The following is a 26913-nucleotide window of genomic DNA, read 5'->3' as shown; positions in this document are numbered from 1 at the left end:
ATATGGCACCATGATCAAATGCTTTTTGTCAGCACAATAAAGCCTTAACTACTTCCAGAAAACTAATGGGAGATGTATTACCATTATTATTTATTACATCAATGAAACACAAGATATTCTGCTGCAGTTTCAATAGTTGTACTTCAAATACATGTAGTTATCAATACTGGTATTTATTTTTTTACACTTTGGATTTGATAGGTGATCGTTTATTACCATTATATTTTAACCATAATGCAATCAACTGATAAAAATGTTGACACAGTTTGCATATACAGTATAACTTATCATCTTTGTGTGTCTGTGTATTTACGGAAGAACACCGAAAATAATGGCCTGTAATGTACTGCGAACAAAGTAAATGCACCTTGAAGAAGCAGCACAAAAATTGTTGTAATTAACAAAAATTGTTGTAATTAACAAAAAGAAAAACTCTTCTCACTTTCTCACACATTAATTGAAATTAAAAGGATAACAGCGCCAACTTTCATCATCATAGGAAAAATACCACTGGGAAGAGCACTCAACTGTGTACTTTTTTCTCAAACATAGATTTTTGTTAGGCAACAGTGATAAAAAAAGTTTGTTTGATGGTTTGTATTCTTTATTATAGTCTGCCTTTCTGTAGTGGAAAAGGAGGAAACTGCCACAGCTTTTCACATTTATGTGGCATGAAAAGAGTTTGTAACTTACTTTAGATTTTTAATTCTGAAGTAAATAAGGTCAGTTATGTGAACTTAATCTTACACACAAGCTACAAAGGCTTTATGGAAGTATTGAATATGAAATGATCAAGTTATTTCAAGTGTTGCATATGTTGTTCATTTTTTGTTTGCTGGACGACTTTAGTTAGACTAATATTACCCCTATAATCTAAATTTCTCCAATGGTTTTTTTTGCGCCAAAGCTGCAACAAATTGTTTAAAGTTTAGCATAAGTCTTTTCAGGGCATGATTTGTACTATTGTTGTTTTGTATACAGAAACAAGCACTGTGCCTGTTATTTTAAGTTTTGAGCTCATCATGTTTGCTTAACCTTTAGGATTTACATGGTCTCAAAAGGGTACATCTCAATGGTTATGTATTTTCTGTCATTATTTTTGAGATAGTTGAAGGTGATAATTAGCCTAACATAAGTAGCCTGGTCTATGTCTTAAGATAGCAGGCAGTAACTTTATATGTCTAACTTACTCAGAATGTTTTTTGTATTTTAATTTAGACATAATGGGGAAGCCAAATTGAGCAGAACTCCTGCATTAAAAAATCGGAGTCGACCAGAAGTTCATGTTACTGTTCTATCATGCAGTGTTGGAGAGCATCATGAGGTATGGTATTACTGCCTGGTATGGTAACTTGACAATGCAGTCAAAGTCACAGATCGCTCGCCTGGTACTGCTATGAAAATTATGGGGGTTAAAAAACACCCATCTCTCCAAAACATATACGAGCAGTCCATTATCAGACAGGCAAAAAAAATTGTGTCTGATCCCACCCACATACTCCACCCAGAATTCCAGCTCCTACCTTCTGGTAGAAGATTCAGGGTTCCCAAGAGCAGGCTGAACCGCTATAAGCACTCATTCCTACCTATGTCGATTAAGCTTCTTAACATTCACATGAAATGAAATGTAGTCAAATGTAATGAAATGTACTTTTTAAATGTTGGCCATGGGGGTTGTGCAATAGGTCGCCATTGTCAGTATGTGCGTCTGTGTATTGTGTTTGTTCAAACGGTGTATGACTGATGATATGTGTATGTCTCTTAATGTCCACTATGTTTGTATATGTACATGTATGCGGAACTGCAGGATGGAGTCCAGAACAAGTTTCCTTACGGGGACAATAAAGTATATCGTATCGTATCGTATTACTTTACCCTGAGGAAAAACCTAAAAGTCTGGCCCTACTGAAAACGTGCACAGCAAGGTCACTGTGGCACAAGACCTAATTCTCATTAATGTTCGGTGTAATTTAACATTTAAATCTTCTTGAATGTAAGAACTTCTTACATTCTTTTAGTCTTTCATCCCTGGCTTTTTCCCATTTTTAATGCAAACTGGATAAATTCCGGGCCAGAATTTGGCCCACACACACTCTCTCTCTGCCTGGGGTAAAGTAAGGCAGGTCAGCTGGTCTCAAGATAACATGTAGGATTCAAGAATATTATCCTGAGCATGTGATGGTGTGTGAGGGCTTGTGTGTGTGCCTTTCTGAGTGTGTGAGATCACAATGAGATCACACACTTTGTCAGAGGACAGCCCCTAAAACGGCTCAATGATTAGGGAGAGAACAGGAGACTGCTGGCTGGGTTTAACAGAGGGAGAGGTGGAAGGAGGTTTGGTGGAGGGTTAGATGGTGGCATAGAGGGGAAGCAAGTTTCAGAAATCTCCAAGCTACAACCTTTGAGAAGTAAGTCTTAGTGCTTGTATAAATACAGGTAACAGCAATCCTGTATTTCTCTGCTTGTACCCTACTAACTAGATGTAACTTTCTGGCAGCTAACGTACTCCTCTGTGCTGCTTTTGAGTCTAACCTTTTCAGCTGCAGTCTGTGAAGGCATCAGGCTTTAATTTGAGCATCTTCTTAGCAGGACTTTACATTCCCACTGTAGTTAAGACTGGAGCTCCTCTGACTTTTCATCATGAAGAACTTGTACGTATCTGTAGTTCTGCTGCAGCTCATTGGGACTTGTTTATGCCAATACCCTCGCCCATGTGCCAACTCAGAGGGCCTACGGACCAAAGAGTGTTGCCCTGTGTGGGACGGGGATGGCTCACAATGCGGTGCCATGTCAGGACGTGGTTTCTGCACCGAGGTGGAGGTCTCCGATGAGCCCCATGGGCCCCAGTACCCCCACAGTGGGATTGACGACAGAGAGCGATGGCCTTTAGCTTTCTTTAACCGGACTTGTCGTTGTGCTGGAAACTATGGAGGTTATAACTGTGGTGAATGCAGGTTTGGTTACTGGGGTTCAAACTGTGCTGAGTACAGGGAGTCAGTGCGCAGGAACATCCTGACCATGTCACCTGCAGAGCAACAGAAGTTCACCTCTTATCTGAACCTGGCAAAGAACACCATCAACGCTGACTATGTGATCTCAACGGCAACAAGAGCAGAGATGGGGGAAAACGGTGAGAACCCCATGTTCTCTGACATCAACTCCTATGATCTCTTTGTCTGGATGCACTACTACGTGTCCCGGGACGCCTTCTTGGGAGGGCCAGGGAACGTGTGGAGAGATATTGACTTTGCCCATGAATCTGCTGCATTTTTGCCATGGCACCGAGTCTTCCTGCTCCACTGGGAGAATGAGATAAGAAAGCTGACAGGAGATTTTAACTTCACTATCCCATACTGGGACTGGAGGGATGCCCAGACCTGTGAGGTATGCACCGACGCTCTGATGGGGGGACGCAGCCCCCTCAATCCCAACCTCATCAGCCCCGCTTCAGTCTTCTCCTCATGGAAGGTGAGAAAATAAATGCTATTTCTCTGAATCTCATTGTGAGTGTGACTGTGAGTGAAAACTGCATGTTTAACTATGTGTTGATCTATTAGCAAATCTTTCTTATCCATTATTAGGAAACAAAAGATTCCTTTCTCCAGGAAACAAACAAAGGCTTGTTTCCCCCTATTGCACTATGCAGGTTTGCTTCTAAAGCTGGTTTAACCTCTTAATCCAAAGAAATGTGCGATTTGGTTTGAAACCTGCCATTTCTTTTTTTTAAGAATTGCCCTCAAGGGATTCATTCAACATAACAGATCAGAGGGGAAATCCTACTTCAGAGGCTTTAGACCACATGGAAAATATCAAAGATAGCGTCTTCTCAGTTATTGAGAGAAGTCTGTCCAGAAACTTGCAGTTTGATATTTGGGGTAGAGCCTCAGGAAGGTCTATGACCCTTAAACCTAAGTAACTTACAAAATATGTGTGTGTGTGTGTGTGTGTGTGTGTGTGTGTGTGTGTGTGTGTGTGTGTGTGTGTGTGTGTGTGTGTGTGTGTGTGTGTGTGTGTGTGTGTGTGTGTGTGTGTGTAGGTGATCTGCACCAATCCCGAGGAGTACAACAGCAGAGAGGCCTTGTGTAACGCCACAGGGGAGGGTCAACTGCTGCGCAACCCTGGCAACCATGACCGCAACCGCGTGCCGAGACTCCCCACAACAGCTGATGTGGATTTCACTGTGGGCCTCTCGGAGTACGAGTCGGGATCCATGGACAGATTCGCCAATGGGAGCTTTAGAAACGTCATAGAGGGTAGGGGTGTTACACACACACACACATACTGTGCACGTTATTATAATTCTCAACAATTAAAGCTGAATCCAATCCTTGGTCTAATCTGTCCAATCAAGTGGAAGACTAGTTATGCAGTTAGTTCCTGCAAGGGTAGACAAGTACATGTCTGTCTGCATCAAAGAATAACAAGAACAAATAGTGATGTGGAAAACTTCAGGTCAAACTTCCCAGATAACAGATTGCCTCCATGATCCAGGCTTTTTACAAAGGAACATCATTTTATTTTAATTACATGACATGACATGTTACTTGTTAGATGCTTTTATCCAAAGTGACTTACATACTCAATGCTGTGGGCAATCCCCACAGGAGCAATTTGGGGTGAAGTGTCTTGCCCAGGGACACAACGACATGCTGACTGCAGTGGGGTTTGAACCTGTGCCCCACTGATCCGAACACCAACACACTAGTCCACTGCGCCACACGCCTCCCTTGATCCTAATAAACCAAAGAGTCTGAGGGCACGTAAAATACCAAGCCATAACAATCAACAAAATAATGATTCATGTGTTCTTGTCCACAAATAGATGTGACTGTTAAAACGTCATATATAACTTTTAAGTGACTTTTGATATTCCTGCAACAAATGTCTTTAGTAGAAATGTGGGGCTTGTCTACACTGATGATCACTCTACTCACATGCCTGACGCATGTAAACATGTCTCTCTTTGATTCTCTTCTCCTATATACATGTTTTTACTTTTCTTTCCTCTCGCAGGCTTTGCCAGTCCGACGTCAGGTATGGCAGCTCCAGGCCAGAGCACCATGCACAACGCCCTGCATGTCTTCATGAACGGCACCATGTCCTCAGTGCAGGGCTCAGCCAACGACCCCGTATTCCTGCTGCACCATGCTTTCATTGACAGGTACAATGAAGTCTATTAATACACACAGGAAGAGAGAATCCTTTATGGTTACAGCATCACTTAGTGCAGCGTATACCCAATTGTGTTTGTGAAGATGAACAAAGAGAAAATAAGTTAAGAGGCAAAACAAAAGTAAGAAGTATTAAGTCAAGTGGGGCTCGAGGGACAGAGTATTATATGATGGAAATAATGACTCTCTGTTCCTTCCCTCTCTCCTCCAGCATCTTTGAGCGCTGGCTCAGAACTCACCAGCCTCTCCGGACCCACTACCCACGATCCAATGCCCCCATCGGCCACAATGACGGTTACTACATGGTGCCCTTCATGCCTCTGTACAGAAACGGAGACTACTTCCTGTCCGATAAGGCTCTAGGATTTGAGTATGCCTACATGTTGGACCCTGGTGTGTATTGAACAACAAAACAAGGCCAGTAAAAAAAGTGTTTCTACAACATTTCCTAAACGTCAAACTTTTTTATCCTCTACAGGCCAGAGGTTTGTTCAGGAGTATCTGACGCCATACCTGGAGCAGGCCCAGCAAATCTGGCAATGGCTTCTGGGAGCCGGGATCCTCGGGGCGCTGATCGCTGCAATTTTCGCCGCGGTGCTTATTGTTGCAAGAAGGAAGTGGAAGCGTAACCAGAGGAGGAAGAGGGTGCCGAGCTTTGGAGAGAGACAGCCATTACTGCAGAGCAGCTCAGAGGAAGGCTCATCTTCATACCAGACTACTCTGTAACGCACACTGATACTGTACACACACACACACACACACACACACACACACACACACACACACACACACACACACACACACACACACACACACACACACACACACACTAACTATTAGGGACTGCATTTTCATGATGCAAGGTAAACAAGATAAACCCAGGTGCAAGGTAAAATGTGTAATTGAGCTCTGGTAAAGAATCCATTGAAATTTTAAACGGTAACTTGTTTGACTTTGAATTTGAGATAATTACTGCTAAAACTATGGCGATACAGTGCAGGTGAAGTTAATTGAATTGTGATGGTAATAGCATGGAAAAATGTCAGCAACATGTCTTAGAAGAAACAATGAGAGGATTAAAAAACCTTATCTTAACGTTTTCAATGGATTTTAGCGTTTCATATATATATATTTTTGGTATTAAGGTGAACTAACCTTTTGAAGTATGGGGCAATTTAAATCAAGATTGTGGATAAGAATCAGGTACCCAACATCTGAAAGATAACCCAAAAGGTTTATACGTCCAGCAGATCTTTTTGGGATATATTTTTACCTCACACAGAGCCAATTGTTGTTCAATTATAAAATGCAATCAGTCTTTTTCATGAACATGCAAGTATTTTTTATAGTTCACTACAGTATTTTCTTGTATTTGTACAGTGACTTGTCAGCATTCCTTTGAGTACATTTACTGAAATGATTTATCTCAATGAAAGTCTCCCACATCGCTCTTGTGTGTTACCGCTGGTGCTAAAGGACCACAGCAGTGTGCTATGAGAAGAGACTGTGATCTTTCAGAGGAAAAGAGAAGTAAGAGGCATCGTGATAACAAATCATGAGTTTGTGTACTATTATGCTGCATTAAAATTGAACAACAAGATCCGGTTTTCTTTGCAATTTTGTTGTCATCATGTCACATCAAGTTCATATTTGATGGCTATTTTTTAAATGAACCAACTAATTTAATTCATGAATCTAATGAATGCCAGTAAACAGTTGATGCTTTTTACTGGCAAGTGTGTTTTTTTGACAAAATAAAATGTAAAAAAACATACTTGTGACTTCAAATTATATGTTTGTGATAATAACATAGAATTGGCCCAGAAATTAGTAAATGTTTCCCCACTATTTGCAAGCAATATAAGATATAATAAATAGAAAATCTCTTTATTTCAGACTTTGTCAAAAAAAAGAACATTCCTAAAAATAGACATACAATTCAACATTCAAATATATATAAATATGAAATGCTAAATAAATGGTTGATGGTTCATGGTTGTTTCAGGCACACAATCAGAAATATCAAGATGTTGGTTCTTTGCAGAAACCCCCATCTCCTCATTTCTTTGTATCAGTAACTTGACTTTCTGGAGATATGTATAAAAGAAAAATAATAATGACATACACTTTGCCAAAACCCTGCAGAAGTTTTTCTCATAACATAAGAAAATAACTTTACATGTACAATATAAATAATAATAAAAACAACTAAGAATACTGGCTTGAGGTGTAGTGTAGGTTTGCTTTGTAGAAAGACAGATTTTGATACACGTATATGAACAGCAAACAACAAAAGTAAAACAAAGGTCCAATACCAATCCGGCCCCTAAACCCTCTCCCCACTCCTTTTACACGTTTAACACACAGAAGATGGGTTCATTTCGTTGTATAATTACAGAGACTGTTGCAAAAACCAGGCGGCTTAAAAACTTGTTTACATAAAAAGAAATGCCACCAAAAGCTTCAACGTTTTATTCTCCTGGATGTGCTGAGGTTGCCTCTTCCTTAGTAAAACATGGTTACGAAACGTAATAGTTCCTGCTTCTGTCGTAGAGATGCAAGTTAATCATGAAGATTGCCTTTGTATCTATACCTTACGCCTCAAAGAAGGGTGCTTCATTCAGCTGTGAGTGTAAATACAACACCAACACAAAGTGGGAGGGTGTAAGGGCCAGATTAGAACCGGGCTAAAGACTAAATCAGGTGTCCATTATATGTCCACTCATTATCTCTCTTGAAAGCAAATCCCAGCAGATTCTGATGATGACAAGCAACATTTCCCTGAAGGCTGTCCTCAAATCCTCTGTCTGTGAGTGGGACACACCGACACTTTTTGGTCAGTAGAGCCTGGTTGGTACTGGTTCTTTGTTGTGTTAAGTAAAGGTCAAATTCAATTCGGCTGACTCTTAACTCGTTCTTGATTCCACAATGGAGGTTTTCCACATGGTTCCATCTCTGTGTTAATTTTAAATTAACTGTTTTTTTAAATGTTTGGATAAAAAGATAAGTCTGTTGATCCCTGCGTGATGTTTCCGCCTGGTGCACTGAAAGATGAAAGACGTATTTACTCCATGGGGATGTACCAGGGAAAAGATCAAATCCAACAGCAACTTTAGTGGAGGATCTGAGCAGTGGGCTGGTCTCTTCTGTTTTTCTTGCTTCTTGAATATTTTAACAGTCAGTCGTGGGTTTGGCTGTATTTTAAGGTTGTTTTTCTGCTGGGTCTTTTGTGACCGTAGGAGGGATGCATATGAATAAACAAGATAGTCTGTGAATGTTCAAGTTCTTTTGCCCACTTTCATATGTCAAATGGCAAAGTTGTGTTTTTCAGTGAAATATAAAACCAGCTTGGACGTTCGATCAGCTGAAGGACTCCTTGTTGAATTCAAAGGTTGTTCCAGAGGATCGGGCTGAGTTACACAGTCTGTGAAGAGTCTTGGAGATGCCCTTTGGTCCGCAACAGAAAACCCCGACCCGCTTACTGAAACCACAGATAGAGGGAGAAAGAAAGAGAGAGACAGGTTTAACGACTTCCTTATAACTTGTGAGTGTAAGGGTCACTGCCTTTCTGTGGTCAGCCACTTAACTCTGATAGGGATCAGGATCTTTCTGTAAAGGGGTAAAGCAGCAGACAAACGTTTTATCTGATTTCCTGCCTTTACCAAAGCCTGTCTTACAAAGTAAGATCAATGAAGGTGTGTGTTTGTAAAGAGGCAGAGCTGAAACCTTTCCAAATCAGGTGCATGATACACGTATACAAAAACACTACATTGAGTGTTTCCCATAGTTCACCGACTGTGCCTCTGCTACCTCTGACAGGCTCTGATTCATCACAGACAGGTGTTACGGCTTCCTGTTAATGTTGTCAGGGTGTAACGTGCTCTAAAAAAAGTGTAACTCTCCCCGTCGGGGAATTGAACCCCGGTCTCCCGCGTGACAGGCGGGGATACTGACCACTATACTAACGAGGAGCTTTTATCAGGTCACATGACCTTCAAATAGGAAGTCATCAATCAAAGGCTAAAAATGCAACTAAAAAAACCTGGATTGGATTGATTTGATCAATATATACAGTACAACTTACATTTTAAATTAATCATTGATAATTTATCAAACACTGGGGGAAAAATAAGCTGTTTTTTACAGTACGATCAAAGATATGCCCAATAATTGATCAAATCAATGACATTATTATTATTATAGACATAGTTCTATTTGTCTCTGTGGCCTTGTTTTGTGTTTTAACACAATGCATTTCTGTTAAGATAAGGTCACCAAAAGCTGTTTGCCACAAGTACATTACTATAGAAGTGCTCGTGCTGGAACAATATGACACAATTAATACAGTGTATTGAGACAAAGAGTTTAGACGTAATAACACTGGAGAGCATCTTCACCCCTGGACATTCGAAATCTACTTACTGCTTATTGGTCTTCCCGATCTCATCAAACAGTAAATTCCACCTGGGCCGACCAACCAGCAGCCTCGAGGTGAGTGGACGGTACTTCTCCTCCGACATGCTCTGGAAAAGAAGTAATAAGATAAAACATCCAGTTTTCACAATCCTGCAATAACTGATTTGTTTTGGCCATTTTGTGGCAATTGATACAACACTTACATATTATCACTTTTTAAGTTTTTAAGCAAATAGTTGGACGTGTAAATCCAGCCATTATGGAAGAAACCTATCCTTCATGATATTTTCGATATTTCCTTTACTAGAGACATCTGACCAACTCAGTAGCGGATTGATGACACTTTTTTAGAAGAAAATCCATTTTGACATTTATAGGTTAAAAGATCCCAATCAGGACAACGGGTACTCCATCTTCCTCGGCCCCCTCTTCCTCCACTTCTCTTGCTTTCTCCTGTTAACCTTTAAACTGTAGCAGCCTGTGCGCTCCAGTTAAAGGGCCATTAAACGTTATCTGTAGTGCAAACAGCTTTGGGCAGTTATCAACAAAGCCGAGCCAAATTCAGGGGCTGCAAGGTGGGATTAAGTGGAAATGAGCTGCGTGGGTTGTTTCTGTATCAGCCATGAAAGTTATTGATATACTGAGCACAGTTCATTATCGAGCTTTTGCAGATTAAAATAACGGCCTTAAATCCACCAGGTAAATCTAAAATGTATCTGAGCTCCTGTATGGTGCACTGTAGTATTTTATGTATTTATGTCTTTTTTAGAAGTTCTTGACAGTGTTGACTTGACTCTGCAATCATAGATAAAACATTTTAAAGATTATATCATCCATCTGCAATGTAAAGAGGCGATTCAACAGAAATCAAATAATGTGCAGAACTAACTTTTTGGAATGCTGGATCAATCTGGGGTAAGAGACTGACAAGCCAAAAACCTCGGCATATCTCAAACCATTCCCATAGTACACAGGTGTGAGTGAAAAGCCGGGTGACATGTCACTTCCTTTTTGTGGTTAGCTGTTAAACTCTGATACAGATAAGGATCTTTCAGTAGAGGGGCGAGGCAGCACAAATGAGTGTTATCTGATTTGCTGCCTTTACCAAAGCTTGTCTTATAACTAAGAACAACGAAACTGGATATCTGCACAGAGTAAGATCATTCGTTCATGCATGTTTTGCGCATGGACAAAAACACTACATTGAGTGTTTCTCATAGTTCACCGACTGTGCCTCTGCTACCTCTGACAGGCTCTGATTCATCACAGGCAGGTGTTACGGCTTCCTGTTAACTTGGTCAGGGTGTAACGTGATTACAAAAGGTGTAACTCTCCCCGTCGGGGAATTGAACCCCGGTCTCCCGCGTGACAGGCGGGGATACTGACCACTATACTAACGAGGAGCTTTTGTATAGATGTCACATGACGTGTAATCCTAATTTAGTAACAGAACATTAAACATTCCAAGTGAAAATCCTGGTTTTGTTTTCCTATTTGATACATCCATATCTGACATGTTTCCTGGATTATCAATAATTTTGCTTGATCCCATCAACATAAACTATTTAACACTACAGGAATTATTAGCAGCTATTGACAGTATGATCAAACATATGCCCAAACAATTGATAAAAACAATAATATTGATTATATAGCTGAAGAGAATGTGAAATCCAGTGCTGATACAATCTGACACAATAAATATTGGGAAGTTCAGAGAGAGAATAGACACAACACACAGGCTCCCATGCAGACTAACACCAACATACAAGACTTGAATGCCCTGTAGCTTCTCTCTCTGTCATATACCGCCCTCTAGTGGTTTAGCTTTGACTGGCATGTCATATATATCAATGAAATATGAATGAGTGAAAAGTCAATGCAATGAGAAGATGAACATAAAACCATAGTGTGTGTGTGTGTGTGTGTGTGTGTGTGTGTGTGTGTGTGTGTGTGTGTGTGTGTGTGTGTGTGTGTGTGTGTGTGTGTGTGTGTGTGTGTGTGTGTGTCACACCTACCTGCAGGTTGTCTGTCTGACTGACGTACAGTTTCAGGTTAAAGTAGTCCGGTCGGTTTTCCTGCCAAAGCTAAACGACAAACACAGCATCTGTTTTAGTGGTCCTGCATTTCATTTCATTTGTGATTCTTTGTATGCACTTTGATTTGATTGCACCATATTTCTACATACACTTTGTTTTACTTGAGATTTAAAAGCACAGGTGCCACAGTAATCCCCTGCTCAACTGCGGTCTTTTGCGCTTTTTAACCTCTGACCTTCCCCTTCATTTTAAACACCTGAAATAACTTTCTTTGACCTGACTGAGAGCAAATACCCAATAGTAAACCTTTCTCAATAGCCTGAAGCAAGTGGATTATCTTTGCTTGTAAACTATGCTAGCTTTTTTACGGTTAAAGCAGGGGCATGCACAGACATTTAAGGGGCAGTGGCTCAGGTCAAAAAAGAGAATCTTCTGACCTAAGTCTGTCATTCAAAGACTGAAAAATACTGGATACTAGTCGGACAAACAAACTCTGAATATGAGCCAGAGATTAATCCACCATGTTTCAATTGATTGAACATGAAGGCTTCAGCATGCTGACTTTGTCCCTACCTTGTGATGAAGGGCACACAGCAGCTCAGCAAACCAGTAGAAGGACTTGAGCTCCCTGCAGACCCACACAAAGTACAACCTCTGCAACCTGAAACCTGTCCACCCGTCACTAAAGAAAGAAGACAGAAAGAAAGATAGATATGAATAATTTCCTAAATTGCTTTTCATTTGCCAGTGTATGATATTCTTTTACATAACTCACAGAAGAGCATGCAGCACGCAGGCAAAAGGCGTGACTCCTATTCCACCCGCGACACAAACACTGACGTCGTAGTTAAACACTTCCTCTGATGGACTTCCAAAGGGACCATCCACGTAAAGCCTGAACATACAGTGTAGACAAAAAAAACAGACAATTAAACAAGCAACTGGAAAAATATACACATATGTATTTATACTTTTCCCTCAGGGTCAAAAACACATAACAGAGAAACATCCTGCATGGGAAATCCCACTGTCAGATCACACACACACACACACACACACACACACACACACACACACACACACACACACACACACACACACACACACACACACACACACACACACACACACACACACACACACACACACACACACACACACACACACACACACACACACACACACACACACACACACACACACACACACACACACACACACACACACACACACACACACACACACACACACACACACACACACACACACACACACACACACACACACACACACACACACACACACACACACACACACACACACACACACACACACACACACACACACACACACACACACACACACACACACACACACACACACACACACACACACACACACACACACACACACCATCCCTAAAACAGCTGCTCAAATACTTTTTATTTCAAATTAAAAAACGGCTGACGTTAAAGCAAATGTTTATAGTGGCCAAACGGTGGTACTACAACGTCGGTGTCAGTCCGTGGCGTCATTGGGCCAATAAAGACTTTTCCCCATTGACTTCGATAGAGAAAGAGACGTCTATAAATCAAAATCAATAAAAACGTTTGCCCTCAAGACTCAGGACATTTTGGCTTCATGCGCCACTGAGCAACTTTCATAGGAATGAACGGGGTCCTGTCTCCAACTCAGTATCCAGTTTTCTTTATACATCCATCCTGTTTCACGCCTTCCCCCGGTACCGGGCGGATAAACGCGTCATTTGCAGGAAACAACGTCTAAGGAATCTTAATATTGAATAAAACTATGAATGTGTTATATCCATGTAACGGGAAGAAACTCAGCCAACTGATCTTTTTAATTTTTTTTTTCAAAAAAAACCCACAATGCTAGCACTCAGCCTCTGAATTAGCCTCGATCGAAAAAACGGGACCGACAAAGGCACATAAACTCACTCAGAACTCCCTTATTACTTATCCTAGATGCACAACCAAACACTATTTTTTGGTGTCCTGGAGACACTGAATCTAACGGTGCCCACCTCAACACTCAGTGATAAACATTCGCGACGCTATCAACGAAAGCGTACATCATCACATGTGGAGCCAAGAAGCTAAACATATAAATATGGCTTACCTTGGTCAAAAGTGGTCTTCAATGGCATTAAAACGATAAAAAAACGATGCTGCAGTTAATCCATAGGTTCATCCTATGTGTCTGTGCCTTCTTTGAAATTATTTCTGATAATCCATAAGCAATACAACTGCGTTTTAGTTTCCAAACTCCAGAAGGAGACATTCCTCCAGTTTAGTTTCGCTTTCCACACGCGAAGCGGCAACATTTTTTCTTTACAATGTGTGTCTATGTAGGTATCCTCCTTCGATTCTATTGGCTCTAACGGTCACAAGGGTATGTCAACCAACCAGATCGAGCAAGGGGGGCCAGAGATAGGTCAAATCCACCCAAATGACCCCAGATGGCCCAGTTTTTGGCTAAATCTCTCTAAAAAGGTCAAATTTCACTTGTTTTGCATCAATCTTGATACAGGGTACTTATTATATGTTGTACTTTGGATTCCTAAAGCTTTTAGTCTACTAACCTAACCCATCATCCAAGGGTAGTTTTCACTATCTGTAAAAAATAATTTTTGGACGGACACTATAATTTACAGTTTTTTACTATGTAAAATCTGAATTTTCTTTAAAATAAAAAACATTTATATTGATTCTGACACTTCTACATCCAACTCACAGGTTTATCATTACTTTGAGAAAAGATTATTAATTTAACCCTTTTAGAAGGGAAGATATGGTCATTTGTTCTGGGAATGTCATTTTCGAGCCTGAGACCTGAAAAACAGGCTCAGAGTAAAGTAGCAAAGTCAAATGTTAGTTTGACAGCTTTGCAGTGATAGGTGATCCAAATATTTAGCTTTATTTGTAGCAGTTTTCCCAGCCTTTAAACTAAACAGGTTTGAATATATTTCTTTAAAAACAATAAAACCTGTATCAATATTGCAGATATTGTATATTTCCCAAAATGTCTGACTATTTGTCTTTCTTGAAAACAATTTAAAAAAACATTTTATTAACAATATATGCATGTAATTAGTCGAACTATAACAAATTAACAATACATGGAAATTAACCCTAACTTTGCATTGTTGTATACCTCGCCAATCTTTATAGAGTGAGGGGGGTCTGGGGGTTTCGATGGTTTGTTTAGCTCTGGTTTACTGTCGCAAAACAAACTCATCTCCCTCTCCATCTCTGCCTATCTCTCTCTCAAACACAGAGCAGGAAGAGGAGGGGGTCAGAGGTCAGGAGGTCAAAACCTCTGACCCCTCTGTGATTCTGCGCCTTCATGAGAAATCATGTCAGCCACATCACACAAACAACAGCCCCTCACATGGACACCCACCCACACACACACACACACACACACACACACACACACACACACACACACACACACACACACACACACACACACACACACACACACACACACACACACACACACACACACACACACACACACGTACTTTGGGTATCTCCTCTGTTGCACCATGGGAAGGATCTCCAAGTCTATCCTTGGTTCAGGAAGTAACAGCTGTGTGAACCGCTCTGAGGGGAGGAGAGGTTTTAAGTTTCATATTATTTCATCCACTGATCTAACTCTCTAAGAATGGAGAGTGACATCAAGATTACCATGTAAACAATACTGTACAGTTATTGCCATATTTAGAGGTGTCTTTACATTCCCACTCAATGCTTTCCATTGTTTCCTTACAACATGTGGTCACGGCAGATTAAGGGGCCAACACAAACAGACCCACTTCCCTTTCTGTGTTCTGAAAGCATGTGTGTGGGGATATGTACAGTAGCAAGTGGAAAAAAGTGTACATGTTCTCGATCATGTCACAGGCTCCCAAAGGCCAAGGCTTCCTCGAGAAGTTAATGCCGTTTAAGTCTGCTGTATACAAATGGAGCTAATGCATAAGCATAAAAGAAAATGCAAGGATAGGATAGTGTTTCTTGTCATTGGCTTTTCCTTTTCTCTAATCTACTTTAAATGTATGTAAAGTGCTTGTGCCTCAAAAACATAAAAAATATGTGCAGATTTGCAGCCCTTTAGAAGAAAACCAACAAGCTCTGTAAGTGTTAAATAACTGTGTATTATTTATTTGTGTGCCCATGCAGCATGGCAACTCAAGTTTTCCATCGAGACAATAAAACTGTGGGAACCATGCACACACGAAAAGTGAGAAATACCGGTAGACACAGAGGCACACTCACACATAAAAATGTAGGTTTTTGTAAATGCCTCCCCAGAGACAAGGGAAAAAACAAAGAGACTTCCATCCCTCGACTCTGATAGGCAACAAAAAATGTGTGTGTGTGTCTATTTGTCAGTCCTTTTATCTCTGCGTTTCTGCACATGTAAGCATATGAGTGTGTGTGTGTGTGTGTGTGTGTGTGTGTGTGTGTGTGTGTGTGTGTGTGTGTGTGTGTGTGTGTGTGTGTGTGTGTGTGTGTGTGTGTGTGTGTCCGCCCACCAGTCCAGTCTCCCACGACTCGGAGATGAACACCAAACGTTTCCTTGTTCTCTGTGGGACACTGCAAGGAGTTAGAGAGAGAGCAGACAGTGAGTCACAACACAATACACACAGAGACATACACAAGAACACACACTCCTAGTTGTTGGACTCATACATGTGCAACTAACACAAAGACAGACATGCACACACTCAACCATGCTACATAGCGAGAACTCTTTTCATTACATTTTACAATGCACGCACACACACCCACACACACACACTGATACACACAACCTTCCTGTTGGCAGGCCGCGTTACTAGCCTCAGGGGTCTGTCTGCTCTCTGTCAGTGTGATTCGCTGCCCTCCTCCTCAGAGCCCCATAACACACCAGGCATAGGCATGCACATACTGGTGTGTGTCTGTGTGTGCGTGTGCGTGTGTGTGTGTGTGTGTGTGTGTGTGTGTGTGTGTGTGTGTGTGTGCGTGCGTGCGTGCGTGCGTGCGTGTCTCTCTTTGTGAGTTTGAGTCAATTCCTGAATGCTGACTTAACAGCAAGTTGTTTGTGTGTCTTCCGCTCCTACCTCATACAATCTGGACTTAATCTGAAAACATTTACAAACAATCTGAAACTGAATATATCTGGACGACCCAGCTGTCATTCACATGTCAGCCAGCAGCAGAGGAGGGCGGGATGTTGAGAGAGACAAATAACTGCATGTTCTTTGCCAGGGGGGAGAACGTTTTAGAAACTGTAAAGACACGTGTGTGTGTGTGTGTGTGTGTGTGTGTGTGTGTGTGTGTGTGTGTGTGTGTGTGTGTGTGTGTGTGCTTGTGTGTGTGTGTGTGTGTGTGTGTGTGTGTGTGTGTGTGTGTGTGTGTGTGTGTGTGTGTGTGTGTGTGTGTGTGTGTGTGCGTGTGTTTTTGCATTGTGTCATGAGTGAGGAATGTGTTGCAAAGGGTCTTACCGTTGTGAGTGTGAAGGGATGGTTCTCAAATGAAGAGACACCTGGACAGTTAAGAACAATATACTGAGAAAGAGAAGGAGGAGATGGCGAGACAGAAAGGGGCAGAAAGAGACAGAGAGGATTAGAGGGGGGGCATGTTGAGAGCAAACCAAAGGAAGTGCAGGAGAAAAAGTTGGATAAACCTTTTAACTTAGGAATCATACAGCAGAGGCGTTTATATCGTCCTCATAACACATAATTTGTCAAACTTAATAGCAAAGTAGTTAAAAACATTGAGGAGATAAAGATGTAATGTCTTCTCACCTGTCCAGGTCGAGCTTTAAAGTGTTTCTTCAGCATGCGCAACTCAATGACATCACAGGGGTGCCTGATGACTGTCACTATGGTTACAGGGTCGCTGCTCCGGATGTAGCGGTAGAAACGCTCGGCACAGTAAAGACAGAGAGGGCCGGACACCCAAAGCCATGTCTACAAATACACAATGGAAAAAAACGGATTTTCTCCATCGTTATATTAACACTTGAATGTTCTAACAAGTAATGGAGGCATTTCAAAAGAAGACTGGCACAAATACAAAAACGAATTATAGCTTTCATTTAATGCTGAAGGCTGCTTTGCTGTCTGCACATGAGAGACACTCTAGTGGGTTTTGCCATTTACACTTACACAGTTATTTTGAGTTTTACATTAACGTTACATTAAGACATTTGGACCGACACACTGTTTTACAGGCATGGCTGTACAGCATGTTGTTGAGAAATGGTTACCTGAACCACTTTTCTCTGCGCAGCCCTGCAGAGAGGTTTGCTTTGATAAGTCTACATTTTCAACAGCCTTCAGATGGACTTTTGCTCTTCTTGTACTGAGCAGCTGAAATTCGATAATGATGAAGTTTTGTTACTGAAGTATTTTAAACATATCTGCAGACATTTTATAGCATTTTAGAGGGTAAACTTCTAATTATTAGGGCAGCGTTCACGCAACCAAGATGGTTACCCCTGTTGCTTGGCTTATTGTCACACCAGGTATATTACAATGAAGTATAAAGTAGCTAGTTCTATTGAGTTACATTTGTTTTAAAGATACAAATGGACAGTGTATTAGCAGGCTGTTTAAATTAGTAAAATAACTTGCATCTGTGTTCACTTTGGATTTTAAAAAGATGGAACTTCAGATCCGTTCTTACTTTTGCAAAGTGAACACATCAATGCTGTAGATGATTCCATCTCAAGATTCAAACAGGAGGTGGAATTTTTTTTCCCTCAAGGCTGCTTATAATTTCGATCTGGGTGGTATAAAAAGACTGCAGCGTTAGCTCTGATACAGGACACGTTGGGGAATCCTATGTTGCCTTTAATCAAGGCTGATTCTCCTAACACAACAAAGCTCTGAATCAGACTCAAGAGAGTATATTTGTGAGAACACACGTGAAATCTCTCCACCTTTCTATCTGTGTTTCTGCTTCTTTTTGTTTGCAGTTACCCTGAGCAGACTAATTGCTCACAACTCCATTAAAACCTGCAAAGCACAATGGGGTTTAAGGGGGATTTTATGGAACCAGCTCGCTGCTTAACGACCATGTGCAAACACATAATCACACCCGCAGGAAGAAACGCACACAAACACCGGCCTTGAAGTAGGAAGAGGATGCCTGCCCCTCCCCTACAGCACTGAACCTCTAATAAACTGCCTCCGACACCTCCCAAATACTCAACACATGTATTCACTACTTATACAAAACTTTACAACACACACACACACACACACACACACACACACACACACACACACACACACACACACACACACACACACACACACACACACACACACACACACACACACACACACACGCGCACACACACACACACACACACACACACACACACACACACACACACACACACACACACACACACACACACACACACACACACACACACACACACACACCTGAGGGTAGTGCGGCTGGAAGTGAGCCTCCTCTCCGCATCTTCTCTCTTCGTCCTCACCCGCCTCCAGCTCCTCACCCGGCTGCTCCGTGCTGCTCTGATTGGCTCTGAGGCAGCCAGGAGGGTGGCCCTCTAAGTTGGTCTGATACTTCAGAGCTCCTCTGATGGAAAGACAAGAATCAAGATTATGTTAGATGGGGATTTTAGTGTAACATGAAGGATTGCCTGTAAAGTATGTATGTATGTTTGTGTATGTTCAGCCTAGGACCACATATGTGAGGGTATTAAAAAATTCCTACATCCTGATTTTCCATTAAAAACTCTTAGAAAATGTAATTAAAATGAAATGCTGTCTTGAGCAAGTGACATTATATTAGCATGTAAAATAGGTCTATAACAAGACTATTAATTTACGAAGGGATTCAGTTAAACACTGCGTGATTTATTTTATCAGTGAGTCAAAAGCAACTTGAGCAAATGTAGAGATGTCTCCAGCTGTCAGTGGGAGGCACCAATATTTGCTGACATTCACAGTTGAAGCTAACTCTTATCTTGTTTTCTGTAAGAAGTGGTTGAGAGGGAGACAAATTGTGCAAAAAAAGAAAACGTGTCGACTCATTCAGAGACAAACCCACACACAAGCACACACACGTAGATGTAATGCTTAGCCCAGACACCTACCCGACCATGTGCACCATGAGGATGATGTAGAAAACAATGAAGAGGTTGTGTGTGTACCAGAAGATCTCATAGTTGGACAACCTGAAAAAGAAGCATCATATAGGATTTAAGGAACTCTTCTAACACTAAGGATTTTCAAAAGAGAGATAATGATGAAAAGTAGATATAAATGAGGAATTATAACGTTGTAATATGATATAAGGAAACCAGAGAACAAGAGGCACAAAAAGAGCAAAGACAACAAAAGAAGAAAGCGAGGTCAGAGTTTGTTCAGGACCAGACGCACAGACTCCCAGCACAGAGCCTGAGTAAGCAGGACATCAGAGGTCAATATGAAAGGGGTCATTACACACAACGACCCCCCATAAATACTGCAAACAATGAGCGTCATCAAACCCTGTATTCATCCTCTGCTACTGCAACTTCTGTCATGTTTGTTTTCTTAAAGTATACCCTGTTTCTGCAAAGGGACACCACGCAGCCGAGCATCTTAGTTTATTATAAAACAAAATGAAAGTGTTAAGTGATCATTGCTTCATAATCCAGTGATTTTACCCTTAGTCTATATTTGTAAAAGTTTAGTAAAACTGTCTCAAAGAAAAACAGATGTACTGTATAACATAAACATTTGCACATTTAGTATACCTTACTAATAGAATCTGTACAAATATATTCCCATTAAAACAAATCTCTGCTCAGTAGTGTGCTATGGGAGACCCTCATACTGTATGTTATCAGTATAAGTATTGTATCAAAAGGGCTTGATCAAAGCAAAACACCTAAAGTTGTTTTCTTTTGTCCAGCATTAACAGGATGACAACACATGTTAAGGCTGGCTTAAATATAAATACGTTTAATATTATCATATGTCAGAATTAAAGACACATTGTTTTCGCTTTTTTTTAAAAACACAAGCATAACAATGATGTTCAGGTTATCTTGATCTACTCGTATTTAATCAGTATTATTTGTTTTTATATATTCTGTTATTTATAAATCTTTGCATTATTGTTTGAGTAATCTTCAGGGCATTATTGTCTGGTAGTATCACTGGATCATTGTGACTCATTATGCAGGTATTTCTGGTGTGGCAGCCTTCATCCCAGCACTCAAGACACTTCCCCAAACTCTTATCTAAAGCCCTAAGTGGTCTGGAAAAGCCTCTTATCCTCTGTTCGATTACAGAAGAAAGCAAGGACAGCACTTGCACGAACACACACACACACATATACACACACACACACACACACACACACACACACACACACACACACACACACACACACACACACACACACACACACACACACACACACACACACACACACACACACACACACACACACACACACACACACACACACACACATATATACGCACACACACACACACACACATATGCACACATGCAGAATGGGTGACCCTCTATGACCCGAGTAATGACAGAGCCATGAGTGGAACACTTAGTGAGGATTTCATCTGTAACAGGGGTCTGTTAGCACGTCTCCTTATGGTTTCCATTTTGCATTTCTCTTTGACCTGACACGCAAGATGAACTCAGGCAGAAACAAAAAGGAAACAGAAACAATACAAAGAGATACATAGCAAAACAGATACATAAATACAAGCACAAAATAAGTTGTACTAAGATAACTAGATACCAGGCTCCCATTCATTTAAATAAAAAAGTTGCAAGACAGCAAACCATTCAACAAAAAAAAATGTTCTCTCACACATGCAAAGCTCATAGACATTGAGATGTGATATTCTAGGTTTGTGGAACCTTTTATATTCATGGGGGTCTGGCTGACCTACCGTACGCAGTAGGAGGATGAGGTGAACATCAGGAAGAGGATGAGAACCAACAGGACGCCTGTGACTCCTGGGACTGAAGAAAATCAGGCAATTAAAATAGGACACATTAACGTGAGATACATTTAATAGCAGGCAAGCAATCCAGTTCTTTATATGGACTCATTTTACCCACTGAAACAGCAAAACATTGGATTAAGATAAGTCTGAACACAGCATGACTTCCTTCTCTCTTCCTGAAATAAAAGCCACTCTAATCTGCAAGATGTTTACACCCTTAAATTGTTTTAAGTATCCCCTTTACCAGCATAAACATCACACACACACACACCTATGGTCAGAATGAAATACTGTATAAGAAAGTAGTGCTTCTTACTTGTGGTCAAAATGATCAGCTTGGGGTCCTGGGAAAGATACATAGAACATGGGTTAGGTGTGCAGAAGTGGTGTAAAGGGATAGTACTTCCTCCTCTGACTCAGTTTTTTTCATTTTTCAACCACTACTTTTGCCACTCTTTGTGTGTGCAACTTAGTGAAACACTATAAATGCCTTTAAGGAGATTTCCCATAGTTCTGTAAGCTTACCTCGCCCTAAAGGTCACAGGGAGATTTGGGGTTAGACATGTTCTTGTGATGGTTATGGTTAGAGGGAAGGAATGCATCAAGTCAATAGGGGGCCTCAAAAGTAAAAAGGACAAAACGTGTTTGTGTCTCACCTCTCCTCTGTAGCGAGCCAAATTGAGAGCAGGAAAATCCTCTGAGTAGCTCACACTGAAGTTGACAACGTTCGCCAGGTGGGCAGACACATGTACAACTACCGAAGAAGAGAAAGAGTTACACAGTATTCATTTGAAACACATTTGTTGTGCACAGACAACAGCACACATATGGAACAGCTCCTCTGCTTTAAACACACACACCCACACGTACACAGTCTTAATTATAATGGTCAAAATGATCTGCAAGGGGACACTCGTACAAAAATCTCTTTGTATATTCAGCAGAAAGTCAGCAAAATATCCTCCTGACTCACTGAAACACACACACACACACACACACACACACACACACACACACACACACACACACACACACACACACACACACACACACACACACACACACACACACACACACACACACACACACACACACACACACACACACACACACACTCGCACACACACACCTCCCTGACATCATAGGCTAACCATGCAGCCATTCGACAGCTGATGGAATTAGAGGGCGTAATCATGAGACACAAGAGTCCTTTTTTCTCACTCACATCCTCTCTCACTCCCATTGCTCCCCCCAGCCCCCCTTTCTTCTCTCCATGTGTGTCTCTCTCCCATCCCTGCTGTCTTCATTGTCAGTTGCTGCCTCAACACTTTGGAACTCCGCTATTATAACATGAGAGCTTTGCCTGAAGGGTGTGTGTGTGTGTGTGTGTGTGTGTGTGTGTGTGTGTGTGTGTGTGTGTGTGTGTGTGTGTGTGTGTGTGTGTGTGTGTGTGTGTGTGTGTGTGTGTGTGAGTGTGTGAGAGAGGAGTGAATGGCAGTGAAGAAATAAGACTTAAGCTTACAGAAGATGCCATAGTGAAGAGAATTTCTATGGATCCGTTTTCTGTTAGTAAACATGGAAGCAGAATAATTCTCTGAACACGGCAGCTAATGCAGCCTCGAAAGTTGTGTTGCCTTGATTTTTAACAATGGATGAAAAAATGTGAGTTTCTTTAAAATGTGTCACTCTCTGGGACTGACAGTGTTCCTTGAGAAAGTTATTAGGCAACGGGACAAGATGGGTCCACCCTAACCTTACATGTTCACTAGTTTGGACATTCTGATAGGATTACAGGAATAAAATGTAAATACAAATCCATAAAAAAACTATTATGACAGGATCACTAAGAGAAAAAGCACACAGCATATTGTTTTATGTAGGTGGCTTGTGCTGACTTAGTTTCACTTTATCGTGAGAAAGAGTCATGTGTTTCCATACAGATATGAAGCCTCTCAGGAAACACAAGAATGGATAAAAGGAAGAAGCCTGTGAAGCAGAGACCCAGCGGACACACAGCTGCTGGAAGCTCTCATGATGTCATGAGGGGGGACCCACAGGAACAAGATCAGACACACACACCCACCCACACACACACACACACACACACGGCAGGAAAAATCTTCATGACCAGCTAGAAGGGCTTCACAGCTGGTACGCAAGGATTGCTGAGCCAGCCTGGGTCCATTTGTTAACACCTCACACACACACACACACACACACACACACACACACACACACACACACACACACACACACACACACACACACACACACACACACACACACACACACACACACACACACACACACACACACACACACACACACACACACACACACACACACACAGACACACACACACACACACACACACACACACACACACACACACACACACACACACACACACGAGCTGTGGTGATAAGTGACAGTTTTTACCAGAGAAGATGCAGATGGAAACTCCACATGCCACATGAAAGGTCTTGCTCTTGTCCAGCAGTCTGCGAGTTTCTCTGCTCGATACCTGCATGAGTGTGTGTTATAACACAGACAATAGTGTTATTTTTGTGGCTTAGAGTCAAGAGAAACATAACACATATTCTGAGTTTTCAATATATCCTCTTCCCTCCCTATATTTAGATTGTATCTTTACCAACGAGGCAACTTTAATAAATCTTAACATAAAAATCTCCCAAATGTACCTCATAGGAAACATTGCATTTAAGTAGTGAATTTCCCATATGCCCATATCTACACATGAGTATATATAATAAAAACATACTAACAGGAACACCCTAACAGATTTTGAAAAAACTATTGTCCCTCAGAAATCCTGCACACTTTCAAATTGACATCTGGGGCCTCATTTATAAACGGTGCGTACGCTAAAAAGGTGGCGTACGCCTATGGGCTCAGAACAGTCTCATAATACACGCATGCACACAGAAGGATTCACACTTGTATTTCATGATCCACAAAAGGATTCACACTTGTATTTCCGGATCCACACTTGTGTTTTTCAATGCACACACAAATGTGTTCCGTTTCATATACATGTAAATAAAATCCAAATACAGAAAAAAGTTTTACATATGTATTTTTGATCCTCACATATTTGTTTTCCGTTTAAATCCCCTGAACCTGCAAACACAAACCGCTTTCTGTGCATGGATTGCTCTGCATTCGTGTGTGGGTTTTTTGAGACTCCCCTGACGGTCACCCGATTCGTACTTGTAATTTTTTCTATCTATAGCCAATCAGATGTCTCCTCAATTCTAAGCCAATCACATGAGCGCGCCCCCACGAGGGTAGATTTCTTGCGTTCATGTCACTTCATATACGCATTTTGCGTAGTCCGGAGCAGGGTTTCCGCGGACAGAATTTAATTTTACCGGACAAATTTGAAACTTACCGGTCATGTTTCAATAATAATAATAATAAGAATTGTGTAGCAGCGTTTCCGTTAGGTAATTACCGGACTATGACCGGATAATAACACGGGAGTAAGGATCATCTCTTTTCCTCTCTCCCTCCCTCTCTCCTGACAGCCCGTCAGTTTCTCATGCAGCTCGCTAAAACTTCACTCGCGTTTATGTCCATATCGATCAGATCCAGCTCTCCTGATCGGCCTTTATAGAGAGCACCGATCAAACTATTAAGAGTGAATATCGGCCGATAATGACCGGCGGGGCTCCCCCCGTTGACAGTTCACTGTCTAGCACTGGCTTCGTAGTGCACTGATCGATTAGGCTAAGCTAACCTGTAGCTGCTCCCTCCACACTCACAACAACTTCATACAGACATAAATAAAGCAGCTGATCGCCATACAGGAAACACACATTTAAAACAGTTTTGCCTGCCGTTTTTGTGTACACAAGCATTCATTAATGGTTCGGAAAGTGGCACTGTACCTTAATAATATAAAGGCTTGTATTTGCGTGCATTTCCTGATCGGAAAGTGGTAATGTACTGAGAGTGGAGGTGTCCTGAGATTAGCGCCTGCAGGCAGGCTCCATGGACCTGTCAGCTCCGGACAGCGCAAAATGCGTACATGAAGCGCTACGTCATGAACGCAATAAATCTACCCTTGTGGGGGCGCGCTCATGTGATTGGCTTAGAATTGAGGAGACATCTGATTGGCTATAGATAGAAAAAATTACAAGTACGAATCGGGTCACCGTCAGGGGAGTCTCAAAAAACCCACACACGAATGCAGAGCGATCCATGCACAGAAAGCGGTTTGTGTTTGCAGGTGCAGCGGTTTTAAACGGAAAACAAATATGTGAGGATCAAAAATACATATGTAAAACTTTTTTCTGTATTTGGATTTTATTTACATGTATATGAAACGGAACACATTTGTGTGTGCATTGAAAAACACAAGTGTGGATCCGGAAATACAAGTGTGAATCCTTTTGCGGATCATGAAATACAAGTGTGAATCCTTCTGTGTGCATGTGTGTATTATGAGACTGTTCTGAGCCCATACACGCCAGTTACTAAACAATATTTGCGATTTATAAAAAACAAACTTGACGGGAAAATGTGCGGTCCTCCATGCAAACTCTGACCCATGCGTATGCACTAAGCACAAAAACGGGAGAGACGAGAAACTGCGACACCGTTAGCAGAAGGAAGAATGGAGAGAAATATGTGAAAATAATACCATAAATAAAATGTTACCTCTCATTTATCAAATATGAAGAATTCATTTGCAAACATTGATTAAAGCCAATCTTAAAATGATGAAACAAACCCCTGTTTGAGACTCCTCAGTGCACACAAAAACATAACTTGGAGAAATAAATATATACGGATATGTTATTGAAAACCACCTCGAATATGTTGTCTTAATGTTATGACATGTATTCTCATAAATGATGCGGTAAACAGAAGGACAGAATTACGTCTAAACTGAGGCCGTTTTGCTTTTCTATAGGTTGTATAGATACGAGCATGGTTTTATATACTATCACGTTTAATCATGTTTTATGCCGTTTGCTAAGACTTGATAAGTCGCTCATAAAACACAGGAGGTATGGAAACTAAGAACACCATATATTTGGTAGATCTGGCAGCTGATGTAACTCAACACATTAGTTTTATTTCCTTAAACTGGTGGATATAGAGTTGCCGCGGGGGGGGGGGGGGGGGGGGGGGGTTGAGATGCAAAGGCTGCAGTGGAGACGCTGCGGACAGCTGATCGACAGCTTAAACATTAATTGACTCCACTCCGCAGGGATTCCCCGATACTTTCTAACAGTTTCTCA

The 26913-nt window shown here is 41.3% G+C and overlaps 2 protein-coding genes and 2 non-coding genes across 4 annotated transcripts in view; 1 reads left to right on the top strand and 3 right to left on the bottom strand.

Annotated features, from left to right (window-relative positions):
* Window positions 1-2640: 2640 nt before the first annotated feature.
* Window positions 2641-5906, top strand: tyr (tyrosinase). Its single transcript, XM_034114950.1, has 5 exons — window positions 2641-3468; window positions 4037-4253; window positions 5014-5161; window positions 5383-5564; window positions 5650-5906. The coding sequence occupies exons 1-5, from the start codon at window positions 2641-2643 to the stop codon at window positions 5895-5897; spliced, it is 1623 nt and encodes a 540-aa protein (XP_033970841.1). The 3' UTR covers window positions 5898-5906.
* Window positions 5907-7042: 1136 nt separating this feature from the next.
* LOC117470245 (NADPH oxidase 4) overlaps window positions 7043-26913 on the bottom strand; it is a 25089-nt gene continuing 5218 nt past the window's right edge. Inside the window, exons 4-18 of the mRNA XM_034114949.1 lie at window positions 24083-24167; window positions 22300-22397; window positions 21960-21987; window positions 21587-21659; window positions 19772-19852; window positions 19092-19251; window positions 17442-17606; window positions 17139-17201; window positions 16188-16248; window positions 15174-15255; window positions 12402-12521; window positions 12200-12308; window positions 11606-11674; window positions 9594-9694; window positions 7043-8652 (exon numbers count right to left, since the gene is read on the bottom strand). Coding sequence (XP_033970840.1) covers window positions 8532-8652; window positions 9594-9694; window positions 11606-11674; window positions 12200-12308; window positions 12402-12521; window positions 15174-15255; window positions 16188-16248; window positions 17139-17201; window positions 17442-17606; window positions 19092-19251; window positions 19772-19852; window positions 21587-21659; window positions 21960-21987; window positions 22300-22397; window positions 24083-24167 — 1416 coding nt within the window. The 3' untranslated portion in view covers window positions 7043-8531. The remainder of the gene's footprint in view (window positions 8653-9593; window positions 9695-11605; window positions 11675-12199; window positions 12309-12401; window positions 12522-15173; window positions 15256-16187; window positions 16249-17138; window positions 17202-17441; window positions 17607-19091; window positions 19252-19771; window positions 19853-21586; window positions 21660-21959; window positions 21988-22299; window positions 22398-24082; window positions 24168-26913) is intronic.
* trnad-guc lies at window positions 9071-9142 on the bottom strand. The gene has a single exon. It is a non-coding gene; the product is annotated as a tRNA-Asp (tRNA).
* On the bottom strand, window positions 10919-10990 carry trnad-guc. Its single transcript has one exon. It is a non-coding gene; the product is annotated as a tRNA-Asp (tRNA).

Source organism: Trematomus bernacchii, unplaced genomic scaffold (genome assembly GCF_902827165.1).
Source record: "Trematomus bernacchii unplaced genomic scaffold, fTreBer1.1, whole genome shotgun sequence".
Lineage (NCBI taxonomy): Eukaryota > Metazoa > Chordata > Actinopteri > Perciformes > Nototheniidae > Trematomus > Trematomus bernacchii.
The sequence above is the reverse complement of the archived record's forward strand: the minus strand, read 5'-3'. Positions and strand labels throughout refer to the sequence as shown.